Source organism: Marmota monax, unplaced genomic scaffold (assembly GCF_021218885.2).
Source record: "Marmota monax isolate L192 unplaced genomic scaffold, Marmota_monax_Labrador192_F-V1.1 WCK01_AAM20220418_F8-fsc00046, whole genome shotgun sequence".
NCBI lineage: Eukaryota > Metazoa > Chordata > Mammalia > Rodentia > Sciuridae > Marmota > Marmota monax.
The window spans coordinates 1,199,774-1,217,719 of NW_026692486.1; the positions used below are offsets into that span (position 1 = coordinate 1,199,774).

Genomic DNA, 17,946 nt, shown 5'->3' on the forward strand with positions numbered 1-17,946 from the left:
AGGTTTATTTGTAATAAAAACTCAATAGGTGGAAAAGCTTCAGCTGTTGGACAGGCACAGAACTGGAAGTTTCTTTAAGTAATTAAAATACCTTAAATTCAGTATAAACAAATTGGAGATAACCTGAGATTACTAATAATTAAATGACTTTTGTAAAGTAAATTTGAAAGTATTCTCCCTACTCTTCAATTTTTCTGGTAGAGTTTATGTAGAACCGATATTATTATTTATATACACTTAGTAGAATTCACAAATGAAGTCATTAGAACCTGTACTTTTTTAGTAGGAAGGTCTCTAACTAAAAATTCAACTTTTTACATAAATATGGTTCTATTTATGTGTTTCTTCTTGAATGAGCTTTAGTAAGTTGTACCTCTCAAAGAATTTTTCATTCCACTGAAACCTTCATATTTACTGGCATAAATGCTTGTAGTATCCTCCTCATTATCTTTACATGTCTGTAAAGTTTTCAGTGATGTGCTTTCTCATTACTGATACTGGTAACTTGAATATGATCTTCTTATCAGCCTTATTAGGGTTTGTCAATTTTGTTGCTAGTCTCAAGGAATCAGCTTGGGATTTCATCTGTCCTTTGTTTCATTGATTTTTTGTTTGTTTGTTTCTTTGTTTTATCTGTTTTATTTTTTCCTTCTGCTTACTCTGTGCTTAGGTTTCACTTTTTACCAACATTTTAAAGGTAAAAGCTGAAGTCATTGATTTGAGACCTTTGTTTCTTTTCTTATATAAACATTTAGTATTATAAATTTTCTTATGAATATTGCTTTAGCTGTAATCCACAACTTTGTTTTCTTTTTAATTAAGAAATGTTCAAAATACTTTCTAAATTCCAAGTTTTATTTCTTGTTTGATATATGGGTTATTTAGAAGTGTGTTTTTTTTTGTTTCCAATGTTTGGGGACTCTCCAAATACCTTTCTGTTACTAATTTAAACTCCTAATGGGCAGAGGAAAAAGGTTGCATAATACAGATCCTTTTAACTTTATAAACACTTATTTTAGGGGTCAGAATAGGCCTATCTTGGTTAATGGTCCATGAAAAGTTGACAAAAATTTGTATTTTGCTGATGTTTCATAAATATCAGTTCAAGTTGATAGTGTTCTTCAAGTCTCTTATTTTCATACTGGTTTGTCTATTTGTTCTTTCAGTTATTGAGAAAGGTGCATTGGAATCTCTAACTGTAACTGTGGATTGGCCTATTTTTTCCTTGCAGTTTTATCAGTTTTTATCTAGCAGTTTGGAGCTCTGTTATTAGGTATAGAGATCTTTAAGATTGTTATGTTCTCTTGATGAGTTTTAACCTTTCTCATGAAATGATCCTCATTATCCCTACTAAAATGTTTGGCTCTGAAATCCACTGTTCTATTATTAATATAACCAGCTTGCTTTTAATTAGCATTAGAATGGGACATCATTACCCTCCTTTCGCTTTTAACTTATTTATATCTTTTTACTTAAAGTGAGTTTTTTATAGGCAACATATATTTTGGGTCTTATTTTTTTGTATCCAATCAGAATGTATTGAGGTATCTTTCCCTTTACATTTACTGAAATTATTCATATGGTGGTTCCATTTAAATCTGCCATCTTGATTTTTTTCTATATTCCTCATCTATTTCCCTCTTTTTCTCTTTTATTTACCCCCTACCTTCTTTTGGATTGAGAACTTTCTATGATTCCATTTCATTTATTTTGCTGACTTATTAGTTAGAACTCTACCACTGGGCTACATTCTTAGCTCACTTTGTTTTTAATATGTATGTTTATGGTACATTTTGCTTATTAATTTGTTAGTTGGTGAACATTTAGGTTATTTTCACTTTTGGCTATCATCAGTAATGCTGCTATGAATATTTGTGTACAAGTTGTTATACAGACATATGTTTTCATTTATTTTGATGTATACCTATGAGTGGAAGTGCTAGGTCATATGATAACTTTATGTTTAATTATTTGAGGAAATACCATACTATTTTCCAAAGTGACTTTATCATTTTACATACCCACCAGTAGTGCTTGAGGGTACTGATTTCTCCACATCCTTGCTAAGACTTGTTATTATCACACTCTTTGATTGTTGCAATCCTAGTAGGTAAGAAGTATTATCTCATAGTTTTGATTGGTAGTTCCCTGATGATTAAAATGCTTAGGCATTTTTTTCATGTGCATAGTGGCCATTTGTGTATCTTCCTTAGAGAAATATTTATTCATATCCTTCATCACGGGGCAACCATCACCCCACCAGGGTAGTTTTCTGCTCAGGAGGTGGTGAGCTGCCTGAGAAAATGAAAGTCTGAAATAATTAGTGAAGAATTAAGAGATAGAGCCAGAAATTAGTGTTAAAAAGCAGAGTGCCTAATAGCTCCTTCCTCCTGGTAGGAGCTGGAACTGAACAACTAGAAAGTGGCACTAATTGTTGATTTAAGAGAGAGTACATCAAAGGCAGGGATAAGGTTTCAACAGGTGTAGTCTTGCTTCATGGTAGCTTGCAGTCAACAGATTTGTTGGTACCTTGGCAAGTCATACCCATCTCTGAGAGGTTGTGTGGCTATGTGGCTCCAGTAGGTCACTCCATCTCCCGTTCTGTGCAGAACCTGTGACAGAGCTGAATGGGAATTCACGTGAACTGGGCAGTCTCAACAGCAGGAGTGCCTCTGTGAGTTTCCAGATACCAGGCTTTCCTACCCAAAGGCTTCCATGCTAATTTTAGTTCATGCACAGTTCATGAATGGCTCCCGGCAATCCTTTACCCATTTATGTGTATTTTTGAATTTTAAGAGTTTATTCTGGGTACTAGTCCCTTATTGGATTTGCAAATAGTTTCTTTCATTCTGTGGGTTGTCTTTTCCCCCTTTTTAAAAATTTTTTTATTAGTTGCTCAAAACATTACAATGATCTTGACACATCATACATTTGATTCAAATGGGGTATGAATTCTTATTTTTCCACGTGTATAGATTGCAGGATCACATTGGTTATACAGCCACGTTTATACATACTGCCATACTAGTGTCTGTTGTTCTGTTGCCCTTCCTATCCCCCCTCCTCCCTTCCCCTCCCATCACCTCTCTGTACCCCATCTACTGTAACACATTTCTCTCCATCCTAGCTTCCATGAGCTGAGAGGCTTTCCTCTACCATGTCCTTCTGCTATTATGTCTCACCTCAAGTTCAAAGCAGTGGAGTCAGCCAACCATAAACTGAGACCTCTGAAACCATGAACCCAAAATAAATTTTTTCACCTCTAAGTCTTCTTTCCAAGTAGTTTGATCAAAATAATGAACAACTAGGTGACTGACACAACTCATAAAAATGTTTCATATATGAAGAGTGATGAATTTATGTCATTTGGAAGTACACTCATTATTCTTTATCACTTTCTGGTACAATACAATGAATCAGGCTTTCCTTGTACTTTCTCTGCTCCAGCGTTTGAATCAGGTATTTCTCCAAGGAGTTCTTGTTCATTTTAGTAGGGAATTGTATCCACAAGTTAAGATTTGGAGAGGCAAGATGGCCCGCCTGCACTCACCTACTTTTCTGGAAGTTGGAATCAGAACAACTAGAGAGCAGCTTCTTATTAAAGTGATGACTATGGGAAGAGGCGGGGGTTCAATACTGGACAGAGACTTGGATAAGACCAGGGACTCTACAGAGTGGAACAGAATGAGAAAGAGTGTCCCAGTACTGAGTGTGCAACAATGTAGTGCATACAACAGTGTGACTGAGGGCAAGGGTAGCGGGGTGTGGGTGGTTATAGTGACAGGAGGGAGACCAGGTGAACACAAGTAGAACAGAAATTGGCACAGTGCAGAGAGCCAGTACTTCCAAATGAACACAGCTGATCTGTTTGGTATCTGCATAGGAAGCTGGTGCTGGAGAGGTTCTCTGTACTTTCCAGTGTGTACTTGTGGTGCTGTAATAGAAGTAACTTGAGAAGGTTGCATCTGAGCTTGCTGCTTCTGGGAAACAAAAGCCCCTGCATTTTCCTGAACTTGGAGAACCTATAGAAAACATTACTAACTACACTGTCTCAGCAGGAATCTCTCTTGAGATTTGACTTGACTCTGGAGGATCAGAGTTCCCCCTTTAAGATGGATGGCTTAGACAACAAGCTAAAGAAGTTCAGGGAACTAATGAGAGGAGCACAGGAGCTAGGAGCTAGGTCTTGGAAGGCCAGAGTCATGGTTAGTGGATTATGCAGGGTCTGCTGCAGGCAATTCCCTCTCTCAGGCCCTCACAAAGTGCAAATTGTTGCCCTTCCAAGTGGATTTCGCAGAGGGTGTTGGTGAATCAGATGTACTAAAATGCAGTGGCTACACAGTCCTGGAATAACACTGAGCTGAATCTAATCTCCAGAGTAGATTTCTGCCAAGATATTGTCCTGTGCTGCCCTAGTTCACACTGATGAAAAGGCCAACTAAGTATTCTAACTGGTTCCAAACTGATCCATTCCTACTGGTCATCTGTGAAGCAACACAAGAGTAAGAAAGAAAGGGTGATAAACTCCAGTCTTTGCTCTCTTCAAGAGGTGCACAGCTAAAGAAGACAAGGGAAGAATGCTGATTTGCATAGGTAGCAAGCATTTACTCTTGCCCAGACAACTGATCACCTCAGTGGAGATGATTCTTTCATTCTTTATTAAAACTTTAAAAAAATATTTAGTATTTTGTCCAAATATTTATGTATGTATACACACACACACACACACACACACAAACACACATAAATTCTTTTTATTTTTTTCTTTACTCTTTTTTAAGATTCAAATTTTTGTCTTATTTTTTATTCTCGCTTTCAAAATTTACCATTTTTGTTCCTTTCTATTTTTAATTTTATTATGCTTTCCTTTTCCCTTTTTTACTTCCTCAATTTTATTTTCATCATTTTTTAATTATTTGGTTGATTCTGTATGATTTTTGTGGTTGCCATTTCTATTGTTGTTATGAGTGTTTTGTATCTGATTTGCTTTTATTTGTTTTTCTTGGAGTTACTTGTTTTCTTCTTTCTGCATGGTACTAGAGATTGAGCCTGACATTTTATGCATATTGGGTAGATCCTCTGCCACTGAGCTGTACTCCCAGCCCAGCTAAGAGATTGCACCTTACTTCACCCATGACTTCAACCCTGCTTGAACCTAAGCAGATACTTTGGCATAAAGAGTAGGGGAAATAAAAACTCCAAGTTAATAACATGCCCTCAAGCACGCATAGCTGGCATCATGCTGAAGACCCACTCCTATAGCAATAACAGAGAGAAATAACAAGTGTTTTGGACACTGCACCTACAAGGGACCTCATCATAGGGCGCTATCATACTCTTGCAGACAGCACATTGTTGACAAGTCTGGAAGAGTGACCACAGATTATCCATATACTCTGCTGTCTATAACACACCTACCTAAACTACTAAAGGGACCTTCTCTTGCAAGATCTAAAGAGGAAGGGGGAGTCTCAGGCTCCAACACAGTATGCACTGTCAAAATTCACCAACCACAGCCAGAGAAACCACAAGTAAACTTACACTACTAAGTCCATTTTGAATTAAATTCAATACTATGCAACAAACATCATCATGAGAAGGCTCTTCCCAAAGAAGGCCTTCATATAAAAGTGGAATAGGTACACATTCAACAGAGGCACAAATCTCAAAAGAAATATAAGAAACATGGAAGAACAAGGCAACACAATTCTTCCCAAAGTTCATAACTATTTAGTAATTGATTCTAAAAATTGATTCTAAAAAGAGGATGAAATGCTGGGCAAAGAATTTAAAAGAATGATAATAAAAATAATGTATTCAAAGAGGATTCAAATAAACAGCTGAATTAATTAAGGAAGATAAAGAAGAATATGAAAGAACAATTCAATAAATGGAGATTCAAAAAGGCAAACAGAAATCTTGGAAATGGAAATCTCAATAAGTCAAATAAGAAACTCAGTTGAAAACTTTGCCAATAGACAAGATCAAGTGGAATAAATATCAGGGCTTAAAGAGAAGGTTGAAAAATTATTACTTTCAGATAAAATAAGAATGAACAGAACATCTAATACCTTTGGGACATGATTAAAAGACCAAACCTGTAAATCGTAAGAGTAGACAATGGAGCATTGTCTACTCCTGTTCAGTGGAAATAATAGCAAAAATTTTCCAGATATTGGGAATGACATGGATGTCCTGTATGAGTCTGACATTTTATGCATATTGGGCATTTAGAACTGCAAGTAGAAATGACCAGAAAAGAATTCTTCACATTATATTATAGTTATATTACCAAAAATTCAGAACAAAGAATATTGAAAGCTGCAAGAGAAGCAAAAGTCACTTATAAATGCAAACCCATCAGAATAACAGTATGTTTCATAGAAGAACTATAAAAGTCTGGAGGGCATGGAATGATATATTTCAAGCCCTTGAAGGAAATATCTGCAAACCTAAATGACTATGTCCTGCACAATTATCTTTCAGAATCAAAGAAGATCTTCTAAGATAAGCATAAACTAAAGGAATTATCACCATTAACCTACATTACAGAAAACACTTAAAGGAATCCTATTCACAGAAGAGGAAGCAAGATAAACAGAGTCCAGGAAAGTCCAGGAAAGAATAAATGTCACTAGAAGAGTAGATATATAAATGAGAAAAAGGAATCTACATCATTGATTCAGTAAATCATCAAATCTCTAAGATGAATAAGGGAGAAAGTAATGAACAAAGATCATTCAAACAACTAGACAGAACAATCAGGCAAGAGAACAAAGTAAAAGGGATACAAATAAGAAAAGAGGAAATTGAATTGTATCTATTTACAGGTGATATAATTCTAAAAGACCCTAAATAATCCATGTAAAAACTCATATAACTGAAAAATTGAGCAAAGTAACAGAATACAAAATCAACACAAGCATTATTTTTTTATATAAAACAAGAAGTATTTGCTGAGAAAAAAATCAGGAAAACATTTTCATTCACAATATCCTTAAAAAAAAAAAGAAAATCTACAAATAATCCTAAACAAGTAGGTGAAAAACGTTTACAGTGAAAAATTTAAAACTCCTGGGGGAAGACATTGAAGAATACACTAAGAGATGGAAAGGCCTTCCATTTTTATGGATTAGGAAAATTAATATTGTTAAAATGGCTATGCTACCCAAAATAGTCTGTAGATTCAATACAATACATGTCAAAATATCAATGACATTGCTCACAGAATTAGAAAAAAACAAAACTCATATGGAAGCACAGAGACCCTGAATAGCTATAGCAATCTTAAGCAAAAAGTGCAACACTGTATCACAATGTCTGATTTCAAAATATTCTAGAGCCCTACTTATTAAAAAAAGCATAGCAATAGCATAAAAACGGACACATAGACCAATGGAACAAAACAGAGGACCCAGAGTTAAACCTACATTATTTACAGCCATCTGTTTCTTGACTAAGTTGCCAAAAACATGTGCTGGAGATAAGACAGGCTCTTCAACAAGTGGTGCTAGGAAAACTGGATAACCACTTGGAGAAGACTTAAACTAGGTTGCTATCACCCACCTTGTACAAAAATCAACTGAAAATATATAAAGACCTTAATGTAAGACCTGAAGCTTTGAAACTACTATAAGAAAACATATAGGAACCACTTCAGTGTATTGATATAGGCAACAATTTCTTGAATAGGACTCCAAAAGCTCAGGAAATAAAGGCAAGAGTTGACAAATGCTATTGCATCAAATTAAAAAGCCTCTGCACAGCAAGGAAAACAGACAACATTGTGAGTAAAGAACCTACTCAATGGGAGAAAATTTTGTCAGCCATTCATCTGATAGAGAATTAATGTCTAAAATATATAAAGAACTCAAAAATAAGTCAATGATAATCCAATCAATGGGCAAATGATCTGAGCAGACACTTCTCAAATAAGTATAAATGGCCAATAAATATGTGAAAAAAATGCTCAACACCTTTAGTCATCAGGTAATTGCAAATCAAAATTTCACTGCCATCTATCTCACTTTGGTCATAATGGCTATTATTCATAAATAACAACAAAAAAATAATTATGTAGGGGACAATGTGGAGAAAAGGGAAGTTTTATACATTGTTAAGCCAGCAGACAAAAGAAATTCCTGCATACCCACATTTATTGTGACACTATTCAGAATAGTCAAGACACAGAATCCACCTGAGAGTGCATTGCCCATTGAATAGATAGGGAAGGTATGGTATATATACATAATGGAGTTTTATTCAGTAATAAAGAAAAAAATCATGTCATTTTCAGGAAAATCGATAGAACTGGATATTGTCATATATGTTATACAAAATTAGCCAGACACAGAAAGATAATTGTCACATTGTCACATTTTCTCTTATGTATGGAAACTGGAAAAGAAAAACAAAAAAGACGACCTGAAATAGAAGACAGACTGTTAAGGAAAGGGAAAGGGACTGGGAAGAGGAAGTAGAGAGGAGAAAATAAGAGGGAGGGTGAATAAGATCAAAGTATGCTAAGTGCATATATGGAAATATCACAGTGAAACCCACTAATATGTACAGTTAGTATGGTGGAATAATTATAATAATAGAAATAAATAAATTTTCAAAAAAGATCTGAGCACTTGTTGCTATTGGAGTGTCACAACTCCCAACCCTCTCATGGCTAGGGAATAAATATGTATTTATATAAATAAGTATAGAAGTATATACATTTAACTCTATATATTTATTTCTATATTCATCTATACAACAGAAAATCATGAGTTCACACCTGTACCTCCAATTTCAGTCGGCCATCCCTGGGTATACTAGTTCTTTCCCTTTCTATTATTGTAACTCCCTTTTCTGCCAATGAGAAACCTGATGAGAAAGTCATTATCCTTAATACATTAAAATGTTTGGTCCATTTCTCCTATTATTCTCTCACTGCTGTCACTCCTTACCCATGCAGGTACCATCCTCATTCTGCCTGTGTTCCAGGACCCGCTAATAAATTCTTCTGTATAGTAATTCTCTCCCTTCTCTCAGGCTTATATTCTGCATCAAGCTTGCCTCCTATGCAGAAACTTCTTCAGCCTAGTTGGGATCCAAAACTAATGCCAAACTATTCTTCTCCCTTTGTATAGATACTCTCCTGATCTTGTTCAAGCTCATATACACTGTGATGGCTGTGATGGCAGACCTCCAGTTTGGATGTCCTTATCACTCCCCTGTACTGTACCATCTCTCCATCTTCCCTTGCTCTGGTTTTAACTCCCCCACAGCAGGAATGCTTTCTTCTTCCAGTTTCAGTCCTAATAATTAATATTAAATTATAGTGATTATATTAAAATAAAAGGATTTATGATTATACAGAGAAAGTTCTTCACTTTATTTTTGAATACGTCATTGCTAACCTGGATCATTAATCTTTTTTCACTTTGCATTTAACAGTATTTTTGGAATCAGTAAATGTTTAAGGACTTTTAATTATGAATGTTAACACACAAAATATTATGATTAGCCTTTATGGCCTTTTGCCAAATGTCACTGCTTTGAATGATAATTTTAAATGAGAAATGTGTGAAAGAACAATTTTACTTATGAATTGCATGTTTTACCCAAAACCGTTAGGTTGCAAATAGTGCAGAACAAGTTAGAGTGCTACCATTGCATAGATTCTACAAGATCACACAATATTGTTAGGTCAGAGAGAAAGGACTTTAGTATCACAGCAGATTCTCTGCACATCTTAGCCTAGTCCTCTTCTAGTGTCTCACAAGTTGCAGTCCCAGTGTGTCTATTTTTAGTTTTTACTTTATATTTTTATCATCAAGAGTCAGTTGGGACCCTACAATTTTTCCTGGTTCTATCAAGACTATTTTCTGTGCCAATCTTTGTTTTCAGTGTTTATGTGAACTAATGTTTGAATTGCTCTTTGCTTTTGAAACATCAATGATAATTTGTTGACCCTACTCCTGTTCATGTAAGTCAACAAGAAGCCCAGTACTTACAACTACTTCTTATTTTGAACTATAGAGCTCTGTCCCCAAAAGCTCAACTTCAACTTTGCTGTCTTTATTTCCACCCCTATCCATTCCATGATATTTCCATTTTCCTCTCTGGTTACTCAAGTTCAGTTATTACCAAATCTCCTTTATATTCTTTAACTTCTTCCTCAAACTGAAAATTACAGGTTGGTGACTCTTGTTTTGCAGACCTCTTAGTGACAGTGGTTTTCCTTTGCATATTCCTCTTACTAGGGAGTTTAAAGCTGGTGTCCTCATTCCTTATTGGTACTCAGACTATTATTCTCCATACTTTCTAAAATTCACTAGCTTTGACTCTCATATATTCACAGAGCCCTCAAGGCTACCCAATAGTCATTCTGTCTTTTCCTTGACTTTTCATATGAGCTCAGAAACCATTTCAGTTCATCTATCTCCTTTAACCGTCAGCACCTCTTCAGCAGTGACTAACTACCATATGTTTAGTCAAATTTGTGGAGCAGGTGCTATTGGCATATCATGCACATCTTCTTGGCATTCACTTTTGTGCAAGGGAAGTTGCTTGCTGGAAGCAGATGAGATTACCTGAGAACTTTCCCTCACCACAGAAAAGGCCCTAGTGTATCAGGGAGTTGATGCCCCTGGCAATAGCTTTTTAACCAATACTGAAAAGGAATTGGTGAACGAATACACCCTTTTCCTTATCTCTGGAGTAGATCCTGAAACTTGCCATAAAGCATCCCTCATAAATCTCCAGCAGGACTGAGCTGCATTGGTAACCTGATCATTAATGCATTCTACACTGCTATCATTCCTTTCCTTGTCTTACTCCCCCTGCCTTGTCTATTCTTGCTGGAATTACTTTTCAAATAAATTATCTGCCTTCAAATTCTAGTTTCTCAAAGTTGACTGTTGGCAAACCAATCCTGGCTTAGTAGTGAATAGAAGTGCTTAATTTAAATGTCTGGATTCATCAGTGTTTTTTCTTTATAGTTTATGCTTGCTGTGTCCTACTTAAGAAATATTTACCTATTCCAATATCATGATTTTACCCATTGTTATGGTTTGTATGTGAAGTGTCCCCCAAAAGCTTACATGTGACACAATGCAGAAGGGTTCAGAGGAGAAATGAAAGGGTCATGAAAGCCTTAACCCAATCAGTGAATTAATCAGCTGATGGGATTATTGGAGTGGTAATTTAAGGCAGGTGAGGTGTGGCTGGAGGAGATAGGGTATTGGGGGCATGGCTTTGGAGTATATATTTGTATCTGGCAAGTGGAGTCTGCCATCTGATCATCATGTGAGCTGCATACCTCCACCATACTCTTACGCCATGATGTTTAGCCTCACCTCGAGCCCTGAGGAATGTAGCCTACTGTCTATGGATAGAGACCTCTGAAACTGTGAGCCCTCAAGTAAACTTTTCTCCTCTACATTGTCAGTCCTTAGTCACAACAGTGAAAAAAAAAAGTTAACTAAAACACCCATGGATTTTTATTTATGGAGGTGACTAAATAGCAACAAGGAGAAGTTAATGACACTGAAAGAGTTTTATTATTTATAATTCCCAAGAGGAGAGGGCAGGTTCACACTAGGAAGTACCAGGTCTGTTAAGAGATGGAAAGAGCAAAGGAAAAGCATAGGAAAGTCCTTTATTACTATAGTACCAGGAAGTTGTTAATTAGGTAGGAATGTTTTCTGTTTGGCAGAAAACAAAACTCTGATGTTAAGGTTTGTGATTATAGGGTTTATAATGTGATTTTTTTGTACCTACAAAAGCCAGACCACAGGGAAGATGTACACAACTTTGGCTGTTAGCTTTACCAAGTGATTAATGGATGCCAAATTATCAATTACAAAGTTCTATAAAACTTAGAACACCCAAAGTCATATATATATATTTTCTTTTGTTATAGTCCAGATATTTTATTGTTTTACTTTTTACATTTAGATTTACAGCGCATTGGAATTAATTTTTACATTGGTCAGGTGAAGAAAGGTCCATGTTTCTTTCTTCCCATATAGATTCAGAATTGTATTATCATCATTTATGGAAAAGATTGTCTTTTTCCTATTCTTCTGCAGTCAGCCTTTACCATAAATCAAGTACCAATATATGCTTGGGTCTGTGTCTAGACTTTTTATTCTGTTTCTTTGGTCTTTCTGTCTATTTCTTAATTTATTATAAGTTTATATTCAGTGTGTTAATCCTTCCATCTTGATCTTCTTCGGGGGAAGGTTGGCTGTTTTTGGAATTATTTACATTTGGTGATAGGAAAAATAGTTGTCTTCTTTGTGGTGAATTTTATTTAGAATTAATTGTCCTGTTACTTTCAGAGATTCTTCATAAGATAGTATGAACCGCTTTTTGGTCTGATGACTTCATTATGGTGTCTTCTAAATTGGGCCAGATGGTCATAGAAGGGCTCAGATATTGTGCAGTGAAGATATAGGCCAGGGGACCTCAAAAGGAAACAGCTCAATGTCAAGTACATTGTGTTATAACTGGGATATCCTAAAACTCTGTTTCTATCAATATTGATAAATTAGTCCATGCACAACAACATCCTCATTTTCCTAGGTCGGTACTACTACTCATTTGTAAAGATTGTAATTTCATTCACATAAACTTTATTTACAAAATTTAGAATGTTGATATTATTGTATTTTGGAAAATTATAACTAATTTGGACCACTAGAATTATGAAAATGATTTTATTTGTCTAAACAGGAATATGTGGTGGGAATTTTGTTGTTCTATACCTATCTGGGAGGTTCAGATTCAGTTTCAAAATACCATCTATCCACATATATTCTTGGTGCTTTTTAAAAATTAACCTTAGTCTCTTGGTGCCACTCAGGTTTAAACCAGATCTACTATTGTTATTACAATTTAAGTTTAGCTCAGATGTTGAAATAGAAATGAAAAGTAGGCAGAATGAAGTAAACTCCTCCCATTGTCAATTTCCAGGAGACTAGTCTGCTTGGCTTATTATGGTATGTCAGTAACTTCTAATTATTCTCTAGACTGGCATCCTGAATAGACTGCTAAAATATTCAACAGAAAAACCCATTCTTGCATTAAATATTTATGGTTTCACATTTAGATTTTTATCTTAACAGGTTAATGCAGCTGAATCAAAAATAACAAATTTAATATATCTAAAGCATACCTTGGAACTTGTGGACCCTTTAAAGGTAATTTACGTGTGTGTATATGTGTTTATGTGCATATATATATATATATATATATATATATATATATATATATATATATATATATATATTAGTTCTAATCAGTTATACACGACAGTAAAAAGCTCCTCATTTACATGTGTGTATATTAATTGTATAACATGTTAGGCATCATTTTTTCAACTTTGTGTTTAGGAAAAAATTTAAACTTAGAGAAATTACATGATTGTTTAACAAATTTGCATATCTTTTCTTAATACAAACAGCACATGCACACTCACACACATGTGTTTATTAATAACTTTCACTGAACCATTTGAAAGTAAGTTGAAGTACCTAAATACTAGCTGTGTATCTTCTACACAAAAGGATGTTCTCTTATATAATGACAATATAATTATCAAACTCAGAATATTTAATGTTGATATAATACTATTATACAGTGTATACCCCATATTTACATTTTAACAAATTTTTAACCATATTCTTTATAGAATTTTTTTCTTGGTACAAGATCCAGTCTACCACCATACATTATATTTAATGTTTTAAACTAATTTAAACAGGAAAAAAGTTTGTTAGCCTTTCCATTCATGGTATGATTATTTTGGAAAAATGAGAGACCAATGAGATAGAAAACTTCTTAAATAGCTAGTATCAGTACAAATTGTACCTACTTTATAGGAAACATTTGTAACATGTATCTTTTGATCTTGCAATATATGCCTACAAATCTGTTTGAAAAAATTAACAAATGTTGACCAAGATTTACATCCAATGATGGTCAACATTATCTGTATTAGTATGAAATTATACGTGGAATAATACTCAAATAATTAGACTATTTGTTTCTCACAGGGTGAAATATAAATTATTAAATTTTTTGGTATGAAAAAAAATCTCTAATACTTATATGTAGTATTAACTGTGGGGAGAAGGAACATACAATGGTGTATAATTTTTGATTTCTGATAGGAAATATATTGTAATATTTAGAGTATCTTTAGAAGAGATATAATTATGAGTGATTTAATTTTCCTTTATGTTTCTATGAACTTTCTAGTTTTTATCAGTATGTATATATTATTTTTCTTTTCTGAAGCAAAAGAAAAATGTTTTTGCCATTGCCTTATATCAAACTAAAATAGATAAATATCAGGTTAAGGAGGTATTCTCCTCATTTCTGTTTATTCAATTAGTGACCACTTATAATTTTCATCAAGCAAAACAAAATTCCTACTTTTGCCACTTAATAATAGAGAAATTGTTTTATTTACAAACATACCAAGCACTTTTCTAGTTTAATGTATTTATAATCCAAATTTTGTAATTATATGTTGAGAACTCTAAATGTACAACAGAGCTATATTACTACCTACCACTATATGTTGTTAAATCTTAACAATTAGGAGATAAGAAAAATAGAAGTCATGAAGGTGAAACAATGGATGACACTCATTAACTATGTGCTCTTTTTGGAAGGAAAAATCTGTCCTCACCTACATACCTAAAATATTTTGGGGGTGCATGAAAATGAGAAAGCAAGAAAGCACTTGGTAAACTATAAAGTATTAAACAATTATAAAATGCTGTGTTTGAATAATGTCATAATTTGTTATCTTTAACTATTCTTTATTTTACTCTTTAATAGATTACTCTGAAGAACTGTAACACACCTTTATTAAGAGCTTACTATGGTTCCTTGGAAGACAAGAGGTTTTTGTCATTCAACTGTTAATAAAATATAAGATTATTCTTTTCTTCCTGATCATAACTTATTTTAAAGATTCCAATTATAGTCTATAGAATAGTTACTTGAGTTTTGATTAACAGAAACTTTATCTATTCATTAAAATTCTAGCTATATATTTCATCTTATGTATATAAAAAATAGGGTAACAACACATTATTTATGCAACTGGCAGGTAGAATTGTATGAGAAATTAAAATCCATGGGTGATTTTTTTTTTTGGCGGGGGGGGCGGGGTGTGTGTGGAGGAAGGAATACCAGGTATTGAACTCAGGTGCACTCTACCACTGAGCCAATCTCCAGCCCTATTTTGTATTTTATTTAGAGACAGGGTCTCACTGAGTTGCTTAGCACCTTGCTTTTGCTGTGGTTAGCTTTGAACTCACCATACTCCTGCCTCAGCCTCCTCAGCCTCTGGGATTATAGGCATGTGCCACTGTGCCTGGCCTATGGATGATTTTAATACTTCCCTTTTTAGTCATTCTCTATGGAAAGACTTAAAAATATATAAATATATTCCTTTTCTTTATTAAATAAAAAAGGCCTAATGCAAATAGAAGTAATAGATATGAGTATGGAAAAAGATCTAAGTACAGTTTGATTTGAATCTTGTTAAATTATTAGCAATAGCATTTTAGTTCATGACCAAAAAAGATACTTAAAAATATTTTTATTTATTCGAGTTTTATATACAGTGTGATGCCACAAACTGAAGTTAATAATAAAACCAGCTTAATTGCAAATAAAATACAGAGCAGAATAAAGGAAAATGTTAGGAAAATAGGTGTTACCAGGCTTCTCCACTCCACTAGATAACTGATAGTTATGAGGCTTCAGTTACACTGCCTCACAATATATGTTTAGTCTTCCTTATGAGGGCAGGGAGCACATGTTTTCTTTGAATCCTTGTACCTAGTACAGCTCTTGCTACATCGTGTAAGTATTTATTGAGTGAATGAGCATGAAGACAGAATTTTTATGACAGTTCTTTAGGAATATGTTTTGTACTCACAGGCACAGTCAGTATGTATAATTTGGGAGATCTATATATTAGCAGATCTTAGAATTGTTCTTGGTGGCCTCACACTATTCTAGTTTTGACTGATGAAAAAATTTAGAATTTATTGAGTCATAACTGTAACTTATGGAAAATAATTGTTGCATAATTATTTGAAAATAGCTTTCAATAAGTTTACTATTATTATGATTAAATTATACAAAAGCTGATTTATTACTTGTAATTTTTTAACCTTAACATTAGGTTTGAAATCATACTTGAAAAGATTAAAACAGTAATTAATGATGATGCAAGATACATGAAAGGATGCTTGAATATGAGGACTCAGAAGTGCTATGCAGTGAGGTCTCACATAAATGAATTTCTTGACATAGCCAGAAGAACATATACAGAGATAGTAGATGACATAGCAGGTAATTTATTTCAGACTTTTTTTTTTAATTTTAAGGAATAAAACACACTTTTTAGGACATGCTGGATTTTTTGATGGTGATAATTAGTTATACATATTTTAAATTTATTTTTTATTTCAAAACAGATAATGTTAACATGTTACTATATAAGGAACCCTTTTTTTAAAAAAGGACATAAAATTATTATATCTTTTTTCTGAACTTAAATATAGTTACTCTCATACAATATTGTATATAAGTTATAAGAAAAATGTAGGCTATTAATGCTAAAAATTTCAGCAGCAGAAACATCATTTTTTTCAAGAGGAGGTGATTATTAAGCCAGTCCAGTAACCTTTTAACAAATATTTATTGATCTAATAATACCTTTGATACCGATCTGGGCACGAGGAATACATAGTGATCAAGATTAAGTCCCTGTCCTCACAGAGCTTATGTGAAGGCAGACAATAAAGTAAAAAACACACATACATAAATATGTACACATTATATATGTATATAAGTACTGGTGGATTTAAACCCTAAACATCATAATTTCACAAGAATATTAGGTGTATAAAGGAAAATGCAGCATTTGAGAGGAGTCAGAATAAATAGAGGATCTTCCCATAGATGATGGACGTTTGTTGGTAGTTGGAATAGCCTAGGGAGAAATTCTAACCACTGGCAGTGGTATAAGCTGAAGCACAGAGGTTCAATGAAATCCTCAAGGAATGAATGAGCAAAGGTGATAGGATGGAATAAGACATTCCCTCACAGTACTAGTCAAAGATAAATCCTAAGTGTAGGCTGGGAACCAGAATTTAGTCTTTGAGAGTTAGGAGTTTAAATGTTTTCCCCAAAGAGAATGAAGTACTGAGATGGTTTTGCCTTGTGAAATAAAATTTATTAAAAAATATATTTAGTAAAGTTGAGTAAAATGGAGTCAGGGAAGCCAGTTTAAATTATTGCATGTTAGTAATATTAATATTAATATTTAGGATGATAACAATGAATCTGAGTCAAGAAAAATACCAAGGTTAAAAGAAAATTTTATACAAGTTAATTATTAAGTAAATATGGCCTTGGTAAAGGGAAATGTGGCCATTAGTGCTTAATGAAATTTCTAATGTAAGAATGATGGTACCATTGAGAAAAGCAGGAAAGTCAGGAGGAGTGATTGTTTTGAGCAATGTTCAAACAATGTTCAAGATAATGGTCATAAAATAAAATATAAATTTAAAACTCTGTATTAGTATGAAGTTGATAGGAGGTTTAGATTTTTAGGGAATTTTGATGAATTAATTATTTCTTTAAAAAGAATATTTTGTGTTATAAAATATATTTTATAGAGGGACCTTCTTAATGATTGCAATAATTTATGTGATTGTTATCTTTTATTAAAAATTAGAATGGGGGCTGGGGCTATATGTAGCTCAGTGGTAAAGCACTTGCTTTGCATGTGTGAGGCACTGGGTTCAATTTTCAGCACCACATATAAATAAATAAATAAATTTATTTATTCTGTCTGTCACAACAACAAAAAAGATGGCAAATGGATAGCGTTAAATAAGATAATGCTAAGTGAAATTA

At 33.7% G+C, this 17,946-nt stretch overlaps 1 protein-coding gene across 1 annotated transcript in view; it reads left to right on the top strand.

Annotated features, from left to right (window-relative positions):
- The window catches only part of Msh4 (mutS homolog 4), a 92,816-nt gene that overhangs the window by 35,189 nt on the left and 39,681 nt on the right, over window positions 1–17,946 (top strand). Inside the window, exons 9-11 of the mRNA XM_046443164.1 lie at window positions 13,122–13,196; window positions 14,845–14,909; window positions 16,205–16,374. Coding sequence (XP_046299120.1) covers window positions 13,122–13,196; window positions 14,845–14,909; window positions 16,205–16,374 — 310 coding nt within the window. The remainder of the gene's footprint in view (window positions 1–13,121; window positions 13,197–14,844; window positions 14,910–16,204; window positions 16,375–17,946) is intronic.